We start from the raw sequence: 14,718 nt of genomic DNA, 5'->3' as shown, positions 1-14,718 counted from the left end.
TGGTTTTGTTTATGTTTTTGTTTCTGTTTTTGTTTTTTGCCCGGCTTATACAAAGATTTGCTCAGCAACAAACAGGTGGAATCTGATCTCAACTGGAAGCCTATTTGAGCTAACATTAATGTCATAGATATTAATTTGCAGGGGATTTCCTTCAGACACACACACTCTTTATATGTCTAATTATGAATTTTGTTTTTGTTATAAAATGACTAGAAGGACAACCACAATTGAATGGAATTAGATACACAGTGTAAATTTTGTCATCGTGGGTTTGCATTGGTTTCAAGACTTTATAGAATGCCCGAGTCATGAAATGTCACTGCAAGGTAGATTAGTTTGGTCCCAGAGATTGGCCAAGGTATTTCCAGCTATGCAGATAGGCTGGACAGAATATAACCTCTATCACATCTCACCTCAAAAAATAGAGTTTCATCTACTACAGACATGCAGACACTGGTTTTTACCTTCCTTCAGTCTTTGTGCTCACCTGGAGATGGGACACTTATGAAACTATCCACTGAGGGGTACAAGTAGCCTTGCAAATAGAACAGCAGTTCTGGGAGCACTGAAGCTGAGTGCCTGCATAACCAAAAGCCTTGTGTCAGAAAACAAGTTAAATGAAAGGTAGATGGAAAAGGATGCAATAAACAACCTGGAAAAACTCAGGGTAATAGGGAAAACATGGGATAAAGTGATACTTATTTAAAGAATGATTGAAGAGTGAATAAATGACACATTTGTAGATCCTACTGTTAGATTCTCTACCAAAGGACCTGCTATACAATTATTTGGGGAACCTGACAGATGAGTTGTATGTCTAATTATGAATAAAGTAATCAGTGCATAAAAATACTCAGGAGGATATTTATTCATTAAAAATCCTTGGAAAAAACACATAGATAGAATAATTTTTGTAAGGAATATTTATTTTCAGTTCCATTTAAACAACCCACTTTTGTAACACATACTAAAATCTTTAGGAAACATTCTATGAAATTTCAGGATTATAACCACAGTAATGAATTAAATGTATTTCAGTTCTGGAAATTAAAATACAGAATATGTTTGCATAATTCTGCATTTTATTAGGTTGCCGCCTTTTGGTATGCTTTACATTAAAAATACATGACTGACACTCTTTATACCCAGTAAGCCTTTTTATTGAAAAAAAATATTATTGCATTAAACTACATTCCCAGGGATTCCTTGAATAAGCTAAAACAAAAGTCCCATTGCATGTACAATAGTGCAATTCACTTAGCTACTGTATAATATAAAACACTTTATACAGAGAATACAAAACAAAATTACTAGTTTACATATTATACTAGCCAGAGTATTATCCAGTTTTAAATATAAACTTGACACTTTTAAAATCAATCTGATCAAATGGCATTTTTATGCAAATCCGCACAACAAATATACATGTTGAATGTATTCCAGAAATGCATCAGATTAAAAAAAAATCCCAAACAACAACAAAAAAGTTTATCATGGTGTCACTTAGGAAATTTTTTTAATTTGAATTTTAAGGTGTGGGTGACCTCTTTCCTTAGATTATGTATCAAGAATATACACTCAAGCTAAAATAGATTATTAACTTGGTGTGTATATATCACTGTCATAAAGACACTATAACTCTTTTAAAAATGTCTTTAAATAAAATCAAAATTGTAGCATGGCTCCCTACATCAGGCTCAATAATGCTTTTAATAATTATAATGATGCATATTTAAAGTACATTACTGATGAAAAAAATATGACAGCAATTAGAGGAAATATATAATTTCAGCTGTGCCAATAGCTTTATTATATTTCTCCAAGAAAATCCCTTCTGTGCACTAAGAACCATATTGGACATTGCCTGTGTTTGGTAATCAGTGATTACTGGTTTTCTGTTGTGCTCTTTCTGTTCCTAATCTCTCTTTTTCTCCCCATTAATGCATCTCAAAATTCTAATTCCCATTGTTCCAAGAATTAAAATTAATCTTCCTTGTCAATTTATTTGCCCTACCATGTTGGTATGTACAATGATGCATGGGAATCCTAGGATTTCATTTATTCTAGAGTCCCGTTGTATGGTGCATACATTGAGGGAAACAAATAAATCTATTTTCCATAAATGATCTATGTAGTAGGATATGGTTAAGTTTGATTTGGTCAGGTTTCTTGCCACAGAAATTTCTATAGTATTAACATTTTCTGGTAGAAGTGGGAATACAAAATATGTGTACACACATTAAAGATGAGATTAGCCCATCATTCCTTCAGTTCCATATTTTTCTTTTGATGTTATCTGCCTAAGGTACAAATGAACTCTTATACACAATGAGAACAGCTGAGTTTACTTCAACAGAGATGAAACTGGGCCCACAAATTTAAAACTTGTGGGGCTGGAATTGCCCCACCTTTTATGCTGGAATTATCCCTGGACTGCAGGTGATGGCCACACAGCCCAGTCAGCCCCTCCTGGGGCACTGCTTCACCTGCTACTTTAGATGTCCAATTCAGAATGTTTCTACAGAATTATGACTAATGTGTCCAAGTGGTCCACTGAGTGAGCGATCTCCATCCAAGCAAGTAAAAATTTTCAGAGGTGTTGAGTCAGAGTAAGTGAAATATGTTTGATTCTCAGAAAATAAAGTATTGGAAGTACAGAAAATATTTGTAAATTCAGGCCTTATTTTGGGAAATTTTCCAGCCAAAATTGAAAGGAAGAATTGTTAAACTCTGGAAGCATTTAGTTCTACATTCTTCCCAAATAAAATCTTTGACTTCCTTAATTCTGAGGCAATAATTTCAATTAAAGAATTACTCTACAATTTAAATGAGAAAAATAAATATAATTTATATGCTACTTACATACAGATAAGTAACACCAAAAAGGCATGAATCCATTTTGTTAATGAGACTAAAAAATAAGGTGGGAATCAAACCAAAATATGCTTGAGGGTGCTGGTGCCACCAACCTTTTTCAGCACTAAAATATTTTGCTTCTGCATAGTCTCCATAATATTTTTTCTGGGTTTTTTTTCAATAGCTAAACCACCAAATATTTAAAGCTACTTGGAAATACAAAAATAGGAGTCACAACTTGTAAAGTAACTCGAAAAGTTTGGCATATTACCAGTTTATGCTGAAGAAGATCCAGAAAGACAGAAATTAAAATAATTTCTTTTTTTTTTTTTGCAATGGATCAATGCATTTTGATTAAAACTAAGAAAATTGGTTCTGTTATATTTTAAAGACACAACTTATTTGCAATTAGAGTTTTCAGCTTCTTCAGGTAGCTGAATATAATGGATTAAAATTCTCCCAAAAGTTTTTCAATGTGTTTTATATTGATTCTGAAAGATACTTATTTGTGCAGTTATTGCAAATGAATTGAAATTATTTCAAATGTTTTTAATCCAAACAAACAGGTACTGTGTGTTGGATTTTCATGGTCCAATTTTATTGGGGAAGCATGCTTGCAGTCTAACCATAATTATAAACTAATTTCATGCTAAATATCCTGTGTTCAGTTAGAAACATTATAAAAAATGTCAAACTATGGCATTCAAAGAGATGCTGTAGCCTTCACCTATTTTCAGATACACAGTTATTACAACAATTTCAGCCACACGTTACTCTGAAGGTTGGATACATGCATTCAAACCCTGTTGATTTGTAATTTCATTTTACTTGTAGAGAGTTTGGGAAGCCATGCGAGAATCTTGACATATTTGTTTAGATTCAATAAACTTTTAAATGCTGAGTGCTCAAACAAGTTTTTCTCTGAGTCTCAACCTGTAGAGCCAGTTTTTTATCAGAATTTTACTTCTACATCATTATGAATATCTGCATGATTTTATAGGACCAGCCAATTGTTTCTGTTGTTTGTGAAAGGGATGAAAAATATTGACACATTCTTTGGGAAAGACTCTTCCACACATCAGAGCTCTGTTTGGTGGGGACTTTTGGCCAAGTACCTCTGAGGTTCAAAGCCAGCACTGGCTGCTTGGCAATTCTGGGCTGGTGTGGCTCACCCTGACATGCCCTGTGACACAGTCATGCCCAGGCAGTGCCAAAAACTTGGCTTCTCAGTGAGCCTTCTTGGATGCTAGGCTTGGAGAGAAAAGAGGCAGCCTGCTTCTGCCAGCACAGAGCTCCCAACGCTAAGGGAATGCTTTGTTATGTACCCATGACCTGACTGCAGTGCCTTTAGACTGTCCAAGCCACATGTGCAGGGATGAAATCACTAAAGTGTCTTCAAGGTGGTGTTGTGATCCTCACCTTCTAGTGCTCACTCATCAGCCCTCCCTCTGAGCCTCCCCTGTTTACTTTGGCCAGGAGACAGCCCCAGGGTCTGCTGGTCCCAGATACATTATTTTATACCTTAACCAACCAGGCACTGTTTCATATACAAACTCAGAAAATCAAATCTTTGAGGTGTGCCAAGATTGCTCAGCCTTAAATTGTGCTACTTTAGATCCCTCATCAGTGTTGATATTGATCCCATTTTGTCTGGGTGCTGTGGTCCCTTTCCTACTGACTTCCCTTTCCTATAGACTTCACTTCAAGCTATTCTTTTAAAGCATCCTGTAGAATGACACTGGCCACCCATCCTTCTTGTGATAGTACCATGAAAGGCTTTAAAGCAGCTTTTCCTCAGTGATACAAGAATAAAATCAACATTCATAAGCTGTCAGCCAGATTGTGGACTTTAAAATCTTTGTTGTTGTGCTCTCAGCAAAACAGTAGATTTCCCCTCAGAGGTGATTGAATGCTGAGTGCTTTATTTTATTTTAATTTGGGGTTGGAGCCATGATGAAATCATTTGGGCTAGTTTAAGTAGCTAGAAACACTGAAAACTTCTTTTGCTGTAGGTAACTGTTGGGTCTGGATAGAACAAGAATAGTGAAGGGGCTCTTGTCCCTGGAATAAGGGATGAACTAAGTGATTTGGGTGTACAGCAGAAGGAGTGGCTGTGTTCAGGTGTGGTGTAAATAAGGCTGGGATGTATGCAGCGTGAGGCAGCGCCGGGAAGGTCAGTGGGGAAGGGTGGAGGGGAGTGGCAGACACCAAGTGCAGTGGGTGTCCTGTCAGCAAAGCAGGGTGGGTGGGAATAAGGGCTGGTGCTAAAGGGGACAGTGATATGGGGGCAAAATGTGCCTGAGAGAGGGGGTGGAGGGGCGCCAGGGAGAGATGGCCGCCGTGGGGGTGCACAGATGCCGAGACAGCAAAGCGCTGCAGCAGCGTGTGCTGGATGGTGGTGACAGTGGCCTGCTGCTGAACAGGCAGGGCAGGAACTGCTGGTGTTGCAGAGAAGGCAGCTGGTCCTGGGGCAGGCAAAACTTTCAGGTGTTTTGCCAGAAGTTGTTTCTGCATGTGCTGCTGGGCTTGCAGCTGCAGCAACCTGTATTTGTCTACTTCTTCTGGTGTAAATGTGATGGGCTGCTGTGTTAAAGGAGGGGAGGTGGATTTGCTGTACACTTCTAGGTCATGTAGTGTATCACCATACTTCTGCATAGCATTGTCACAAAAAGAGTCTGAACTGCCTTCTGCCCGGTTCAAGTCCATGTTTACATCATGTAGTTCTTCTTTGGTCTCTGTTGAATCAGCAACAGAATATCTATTAGAGGGAAAAGCACCAGGGAAATCATTTGGTACTGGATCACAGCTTTGTATAAAGGGCTGCACTTCACTAAAGAAGAGACTGGTTTGTTCCTTTATTGCTGTGTTCCTTTTTATGCTTGGGCTCTGATAGCCTGTTTCAATTTGAATTATGTCTTTAAGAACACAATGGTCATAATCAGTTCCAGGTGAAAGAGTAACATTTGTTATCTCTGATGCTTCAGTGTTGTTTTTCTTCACACTGTTTTCCAGTGAACTGATTTCATTATGTCTCATGTCATTTTTACCTTTGCTTAGCACTTTCTCTGGCAAAGGTAACATTGCAATGTCATCTACTGATGATGAAAACTGAAGAGCAAAGTGACTTTGTAAGTGATCCTTTAATTCTATCCCACTACTGATTGAAAATCTCTCTGGATCATGCATTTGTTCCTGGGTTTTCTTAGACTGCACTCTTTCTAAAAGTATCTTGGCTGTCATTGACTTTCTTTTTCCACATATGTCTTTTGCCGGGTTTTTGGAAGAGCGGGTGGCAAAGTTTTTGGACTGACTATTAACATTCAGAGAGTTGGAATGTGCAGTTTCAGCTTTTCCTGGTTCAGTGTTAGAAGCTCTCTCAGAATCCTCTTTTGTTTTATTGTCACAGTTGTCAGTCTCTTTTGAGACAGATCCTGAACTGCTGCATCTTGATATTCTGCTGCTAGATGATCTTTCACTGCTTCTTGAATCACTAGTGGAACCACTTTTGGATTTGTGGCAGCTTCTACTCCTACTAAGCACTTTGCCAAAATGCTGATGTCTACATCTGCTGTGTTTAGACCTGTCTCTGATTTGTAAAAGTTTATGTCTTGAACATCTTTGATATTTAATTGTGCCACTCTGAATACAGTTTCTAGTTCTGTGACTTCTACTATGACAAAGATAATCCTCATCTGTATCATCTGAAGTGAAAATACACTTGTGCTTTCTGTGTTTGTGCCTTTTATCTGTCTTGTTTTTTCTTTTACAACAACAAAGCAAATTATTTCTTCTGTGATTGTTTGATGTGGGACTCATGTAGCTACTCGTGCTGCTAACTGAAGTGTCAGAATAGCTGGAATGTCTGCCATACGAGGACTTTTGAGGAGATGAGAGTCTCCAGCATCTTGTATAACTTCCACATCCTTCATTATCTGAATACTTGCTGTTTGAACTGGATTTACAACTAAAGAAACTTTCACTAGAGTCTTTTCCACTGTCACTTATGTCACTGCTGCAGCTGACCACATCTTGAAGAGATCTGCAGTCATTTTGGTTCTTATATTTTTCTTCAGGATCAATTAAATGACATTTTTCAGAGTTAGAGTTTTTAATCCTAGACATAAAAGCAGAAAAGGAAATGCTTTCATTTCTAATGTTCTGAGTTTTTCTTTCACAGCCATGGAAATGATGCTTTAAAGGTCTCCTCAGTGATGTTGTATAAAGACTTTTTTCTGTCACATAATCCTTTTGTGAGACATCAAGGTAAGCAGGCACTTTGGGTGTATTTTCATTCAAATAATCTGCAATATATTTTTGACCATTTTCATTCATTTCTTTCCCTATGTCTGACTCAGCTTTTTGCTTGGCCTTTCTTGGATTTAGGGAATCTTTCATCTTCTTTGGTTTCAATAACTGATTATCTTGTTCATCTGACATTTGCTTGTGTTTTATTAAACCTGAGGGTTCATATTCATCTGCAGTCTTATTTTTAGAGAGATTTTTACAGCTTGCTTTGTTTGTTTCATGCTGTTTACCCTCTCTGTGATTTAAAGAGAGTCTGAAGTCAAAATACAATGGATTACAGCCATATGAAATACAGGGCTCAGTTTTTGTAAACAAAAGTAATTCTGTGGGCCACTGCAGAGCAGTGGTGCCGTCTTTGCTCACTACATGGAGGAAAGGCAATGCCTGGGGCTTAACTTCTTTAACCATGGTCTCCTTTTCCAGTGTTTCCATATTTCTATCTGTGGTTTCTGTGATCTCCAAAGATCTTTCTCTTTTTATCACTCCAGGACTCTCATTAATGTTGCTTGAACAGGTCAGCTCAGGTTCTGGCTGTCTAGGGAGCTCAGATAACTGGGCAGGCAGGTGGGCATCACTGTGCTTGTAGGTGTTCAACTGTGTAGAAAAATTGCTAGCTTGGCATGAAGATGAGATGGGAGTTTCTAAGAATTGCTCAGATTCATTCAGTTTGCTCTCTTGCTCTGTTTCTCTCAGTGAAGCAGAAAAATTCAAATTTGGAAGTGGTATTTTGACTTTAGAAAATGAAGGATTAGCTCTGAATTTTTCTTCTGATTCCCTATCACTACTTTTATCATTTTCCTTTAGCATTTTAGGTTTTGTAGCTACATGACTTGATGCACTCTTATCCAAATCCATTTGGTCTTGTGCAATAGGTGACTCTTTATCCAAACTTGCTTTCAGTTGTTCCTCCAAAAGAGTGACAGAATGACAGCCCTCAATAGTTTGCTTTTTTTTATGGTTGGGGGACTCACTATAATCATTTCCTTCTTCACAGTTCTCACTGAAGACGGATGCAGAGGACTCAAGCTTCAAAGGGACCTTTTTAGAGAATGAAAAAGACACTCCTGCCCTTTGAGAGGTATTGTTGCTGCATGGGAACTTTTGTGAAATGCGGTTTCCAAGTGCATGGTGTCTTTCAGCTGGGGGGTGGTGCCTGCTTATTATAAGTTGCTGTTTCCCTAGTATGCTTTTGGAGAAGCCTTGTCCTTCGCTTGTGGTGGTTCTTTGAGAACTTGCTGCAAACTTGCTGCCCTTGTACAGGAAAATGCCATCTGGTGATTGCTGCTTTTCCAGGACTAATCGGGGGGCTTTAAGCAATGGTCCGCTCCCAGTGATGCTTTAAGGTAAAAATAAAGGAAAAAAGAAAGCTGCATTGAGTAACCAAGTTATGACAGAGCTTGCATTTTACAGTGTCTGTCTGGTGAAGGAGGGTGTCACTCAATTTTTTAAAAGGTAAAGCTAAGTTTCAACAAACGTGCAGTTTATCATCAGTTTGGAATTTTGTATGGGCAAGACAGTCTCTCTATAGAGAAATTAAATGCTTAATGTCAGCACATGAATTTTCTTTTTCAGTTATGCCAATGTACAAGGAGAACAAATATTGGTTTTACTCCAAATTTATATTTAGGAGAACCTAATCTGTGGTAAGTCTTGCTTTTCTGAAAGGCCTCTGCAAAGGAAATTGTGCTATATTCAAAAAGAGACGCTTCCACTTGGAGCATCTGCAAAATCAAACTCTAGAAGAGAAAGAGAAACATTCTGCTTGCTATGGGAAGAATGTGTTTAACTTTTTAAAGAGTAGATCCTTATTTTATTCCACAATAAATGACTGCAAAATACTCAGAGAAATTAATACTAAAACTGTCACCCTTTGGGGTGAAGAAAATCACAGCTTCCCTGGTCTCTCAAATCAACCATGATTTGACTTACTTTGATACATTTTCTGTGTCTTACTTCCATTAATTACATTATTCCTATTTTCAAAATATCTCAGATTTTAAGTATTATTTAATTTTCTTGTAATTAAAGAAAAAAGTTACCTATTCTAGGGCCTTAACAAAAAAGACAAACCACTGATTTCTTGAAGCATATAATTAACTGATACTGAAATGACTGTAGCCATTTTCCATGAAAGATGTGATATATATGGCAACCATAAGTGTTTTTCTAAGATATATTGTAAACACACATTTCATTAGACTAATTATCTACATTTGCTATCAGTGTGGTACCTCAGTACACTAAGAAGAAAAAAATTAGAGCCAGATTAAATTAAGGGTTTGATAAAAAAAGATGAAATATTTTTATTAAATGTAAATGAATTAAAACTGTCAGATCTGCCTATAAGCTATCTATAATTGCAGTCATGCTTTATAAATGCTATAAAAATACAAAAATGCTATAAAAATGCTATAAAAATTGATCTTTAGCAATGGGAAAGACAGAAAGATTCCCTGGAGCAGGGTCAACTCATAATGTGAGAATATGTGTGCATTTCAGAGAATATATTTGCCTTTGCCAGAAATGCCAGAAATTCAGCATCAGGAGATACAAATTAACCCCTATTTACATGAGGAATAATTTTCTCTTGGAGAAGGCATAAAGAAACATAAACAAATCCTTTTCAAAATCTTCTTGGAATAAAAAAATAAAATTTTTCTGTGCCCAAGATTGACAATAATTTTGTTGTCAAATTGAATTAGCTCATTGTAAGGAACTGTTTTGGAGCCTGAGAGACAGTACCTGGGGATGGTAACAATTGCATGTGCGGACTTCTGCTCACAAAGGCTGACATTCTGTCTTTCCTGAGCAATTGGGAGTGCTGCCCCTCTGCCAAAATCCCGGCACTCAGCCTCCCCTGAGCCTATTAGTGATCACAGGGACGAATAGCAAGCTCTTCCCTTCCACACTCTGTGCAAAATATTATGGACTCCTGGCTCTTCCTAAAAGCAAACCTGCTCTTTCCCTCCCAGATTCCTTCTGGCTTTGCTGTTATCACTGATATTATTGCTCTATCCGAGGCTACATCTTCAAGTGTGTGGGCATGAAGGAACCTTCCCACAGGCAGTTACATTTGTTTCAGCAGATTTGTATGAAAATGGAGTCGTAATCATAAAAGGGATATATTAACGCTAAACTGTTATATTTCAGCAGATTGCTCAAAGGCAATTACATAGGCCAAAATGAGTTTGTAATAAACTCTGAATGCTGTTATTTCCAGGGTACATTAGTCTTCAGATGAATTTAAAACAATGCCAGTTTATTTATCTGATTAACTCATTGGTAGATTAATAGAAACAATTTGTCTGATGTCAATCTATTCTACTGAGGCATTTCTTGTCATTAAACAAAGATTTCTCAAATTTAAAGGTTTACTACTGCGATCTTTGTCCTCTATCTTGATATTAATCAATAGAGCTAACAGTATTAGACCAACTTAATTCAGTTAATAATTTGTTTTTCATTCAAAGTATCCTACAGAGAAACTGAAGAATACTCCCAGTACCTTAAAAGTAGTAAAAATTATTCACAAAGGGTTTATCGTCTCCCATTAACTTACAATCAAATGTTAAGACAGTCATACTAATCTCTTCACATCAGTTTGGATAAGGTAAAATGGTGATATGATAAAAGCATCTTCAAAGCACTCCATTTAGAAGGCGTGAGAATAACTATCTACATGAGAGAAAATGACAAACTTTCAAACAGCAGGTAATTAAGGCAGAGGATTTCAATGTATGGTTTGCAGAAGAGGATCATTTGGAGTTGAAGACAGCTGAAAACAGGTCACAATACACACAATCTCTGTACATTACTTGTGTAGGAGTAAAAATATTATAATTTCTTCTGGAAGGGAGGAAAGAGGGCATTAAAACCCCATATGATTTTTAAAAACTTGCCATTCTGACTGCTTCCGTAACTCTGCAAGCTGGTGGAGTCTCTTGAGTGCTTTTTCCTGTTTCTTCTCATCTTTCCATGACTTTGAAGCCACATTTCGAGCAAATTCTCTTTGTTTTAAATCTTTCAATCTCTGTGTGAAAAGAATATAAACAGAAGGGATTAGAGATGTACACACCAGATGCAGTTCCTCTTACTCAATTTATTCACTTTTCATTGTGAAGTTGGTATGTTAATGGAGAATAAAAGTATACCTAAAATACTATAATAGTGAGAAGAGATTGAAAATGTTATTTTTGCTTAACAAGACAGCATAATTTGCCCTCTGCTATTTATTTGATAGATGCCTATGTATGAATGACAGCTTTTTTGGTTTCTGATGAATATAAAAATGTTCTGTTGTGTACAAATACAGACACAAAACTAGAATCCATTTAATGAGGTCAACATGTTCCTATTTAATTCATCCTGTTGAAATGTAATCCACAGGCATATACTGGAATAACTGAGCTCCTATGTGTAATATATTTTATAGTTCTCTACTTGGACATGTATGCGCAGGTGTGTGGGGGCTTATCTGTTGGTTTTGTATCTTTTAAAGGCTGTATTATTTCCTCAAATGAGAGAACCACTGTCTGAAATATTTGATCAAGAAACTCTTTTATAGTTATTTTCACAATTTTTTAATCACTTCATACATCTATAAATCAGGTAATTGCTGCTGGAGAGAGAAAAAATTTTTTGCCTTTATTATATTTTTTTATTGCCCGATTTTGCACTACTGATAACAGAAGGAAAATGAAAGGAGAAGATGTAAACTAGAAAGTGTCAACAGCATCTTCTGCAGAAACAGTTGTCTCTGAGTTCACTGGGCTCTCTAGGAGCCAGCAAGTCACAACTAACCTTACAACTCCCCAGTTCAGATCCATGCTTCCATACTCCATGACAGGAATGCCTTCCCCCTTTCCCACTTCTCCAGTGTTTGGGGAAAAAATGTTTGCAAGCAGGGAAGGAGCTCTGGTGTATTCAGCCAGATGCCCAAACTGGAAACTTTGAGGACCAAGACTGAAATTAAACTGCTGCATTCATTCTCCCCTTGGTCCAGAGGTGGCTACACTCATCTGTGTAGTTTAGAACTACTGTATCAACACCATGAAATGCTAAATTATCAAAATTTCAAATGCAGAAAGTACATTTGAAGAAAGGTTCTGATGTCTCAGTCATTTTTAAAATGCTGCTCGTCTTTCGGCATCTATGCCTACTTGACTGTCCCCAGCACCTAAAGATCAACATCCAAATCACGAACACCATCTCATGCTGCTGTTTCACTATTTTAGGGGCCAGAAGGTCAATATGCATCAGTATGATAAATTGAAGGCTGACCAAGCATGGTAAAAGCAAATACTGCTTTCTGCAGCTCAGGTATGGTGAGCAATCTAGCCACAGCACAGAGCTGTACATGGCCCACATGCACCTGCTTCTGAGAAAACAGGGCTGGAGGCAAAGAGTCCTCAAACTGTAGAGGTCAATAAAATTATAAAGGCATGAGAGAAGTGCTTTCTGGAGAGAGGTTTAGCTTTTGCCAATAGATTATGACAAAGCAAATGGGTGAAAACCACCATCTAAAGATATAGCAGGTCCTTTTTTTGTCCAGGTAAGATGAAATAATCCAGTTAGTGGCAAAGACATATAACAGAGAGGCATGGAAAAACACTTGGTGGAAACAGGCCATACAAGGTCTGTAATTTCTGTCTGTGAAGAGTGCTGGAAAGCTGGAAAGTGTAGTGAGCATCTCTCACCACTGTCACATCAGCTGTCCTTCAAGTATGGGATTTTTTAAAAAGTCAGATAACATCTGTGAGAGAAAACTAAGTGCTGGGAGACTAAGAGCAGAAGTTTTTTGTTTGCTCTCAGCCTTTTGGACCCCAAGAGAAACGCCTTTGAGCACTGATCTGGAGACAGGGAGAGCTGGGCTGTCCACAAATCATCTGCTCAGGGAGCTTAAGATGGGTGTCTGGCTCTCAGCCATCCTGATGGTTTTGCACAGACACTCTGTAGGATGGGGATGAGAAAGCCAGGGATTTGCTCCAGGAACTGGTGCACCACCAACCAGCAGAATCATTGTAATCATTGTGCTGCCTAGTGCCTGATGAAAGCTTAACTATTTCATCAGAACTGTCTACAGTCTGTCAATGTTTGTTTCTCTGTGAAGTTTATATTAGCACCAACATCCAGTACTTCATGGAACTAGACTCTAAAACAGGACAGCTACAAAGCCCTCTTTACGGCTCTTAGGCTTCACCTTCTTGGAAAGAAATGGTTGTTCCCTGTGTGTTTATCTCTTTCCTGTCCCTTTATGTGCCCTCTCTCACTGTTCATTTGTCCCTTGCCAGGCCAGTCACTTAGGCCTCCATTCCCTCAACCTCATTGTCTGCAATTTACAGTCAAATGGATGAATATGTAAGACGATGTTACTTTTGGTTCAAAAAAAAAAGCTTTTCAAATAATATACTAAAGCCAAAGCTAAAAAAATAAATCAAAGAAACTTCCCAGAACAAATCCAAAAGTTCTGTCACCTAGGTAATATTTACATGAATGTAGAGAAATTTAAGCTGTAAAGATCCTATTCTCCACAGAAAAACATAGGTAGTCCTGAGCCTTATTAACATGTCCATTGTGAAGAAAGGGCAAAGAAACACATTTGAGAAATGCCCTTTAGGGCAGCTTGCAATGTTTTAGCTGTCACTGTGAGCTGTTCAGCATCACACTTAAAGCATTCATGAGGAAAAACAGAAACAGTTTCTACCTGTCAAGGAAACAAAGAACAGTGTGAAACTGAGAGCTGTGGAGAGCAGTGCTGCAAAGCAATGTCGTTTCGTTCCTTTGACAGTCAGGATGATAATCAAAAAAGCAAATGGACCAACACTAAGAATAGGAGTACAAGCAGTATTTTTTGCTCTCTAATGGCATGCAGCATGTGTCAGAGAAGTAGAGAAAAGAAAAAGAAATGTAGGTAAGCATAGCAGAGAACTCATCAACTGGAGCTGAAATCCAAGAAATCCAAAGTTCTACAGTCTGAGGAGAGAAAGGCTCTCCCTGCACATCTCCTCAGCAAAACAAAACAAAGCTGCACTGCCAGAGCTCTGCTTAGGAGTCATAATGAAATTTGTCAGCTGTGTTGGATAGATCATGGGACTGTCTGCTGAACCTGCAAAGCCCTGGTTTTCTTCACTAATAACCTGTGCCAGCCTTCTGACAAGCTCACAGATATTTTCTGCAGGTGGGGTACAAGAGCAAGCAATTGAACAGATATCTGAATGACAACCCTAAGCTCAGTAGGTGTGCTTGAAAATTAACATTTCTTTACACAGCAGTTGCATTTTTCACATAATTAGGTACTTGGGCATGCAAATACAGGCACATATAATAAAATAGGATTTATTTAATAGCTTTCTTGTGTTCTGTCCTCCAACTGCTACAAATATAGTTGTCATGCAGTTATATTTCTTTTTAGACTAATTTTCTATTCTTTCTAAGATTTTTGGACACCTGTTGGTGGGTATTTCCATATTTAAAAGTTAACCATCACTTTTTCTTATAAACACCCACAGAGACTATTAGACGACTACAAAATAATGTTCATTGTCATGGAAAGATTTA

General features: G+C 37.7%; 1 protein-coding gene across 3 annotated transcripts in view; it reads right to left on the bottom strand.

The window, feature by feature from the left end:
- Window positions 1–1,021: 1,021 nt before the first annotated feature.
- Window positions 1,022–14,718, bottom strand: part of ZNF804B (zinc finger protein 804B) — a 219,329-nt gene continuing 205,632 nt past the window's right edge. For all 3 annotated transcript variants that reach the window (XM_064704257.1, XM_064704258.1, XM_064704259.1), the window contains 2 exons: window positions 11,061–11,191; window positions 1,022–8,497 (listed from right to left, as the gene is read on the bottom strand). In XM_064704257.1, coding sequence (XP_064560327.1) covers window positions 4,825–8,497; window positions 11,061–11,191 — 3,804 coding nt within the window. In that variant the 3' untranslated portion in view covers window positions 1,022–4,824. The remainder of the gene's footprint in view (window positions 8,498–11,060; window positions 11,192–14,718) is intronic.

The sequence above is a fragment of the Zonotrichia leucophrys genome, chromosome 2, assembly GCF_028769735.1.
Source record: "Zonotrichia leucophrys gambelii isolate GWCS_2022_RI chromosome 2, RI_Zleu_2.0, whole genome shotgun sequence".
NCBI lineage: Eukaryota > Metazoa > Chordata > Aves > Passeriformes > Passerellidae > Zonotrichia > Zonotrichia leucophrys.
This window is presented reverse-complemented; position numbering and strand designations above follow the sequence as displayed.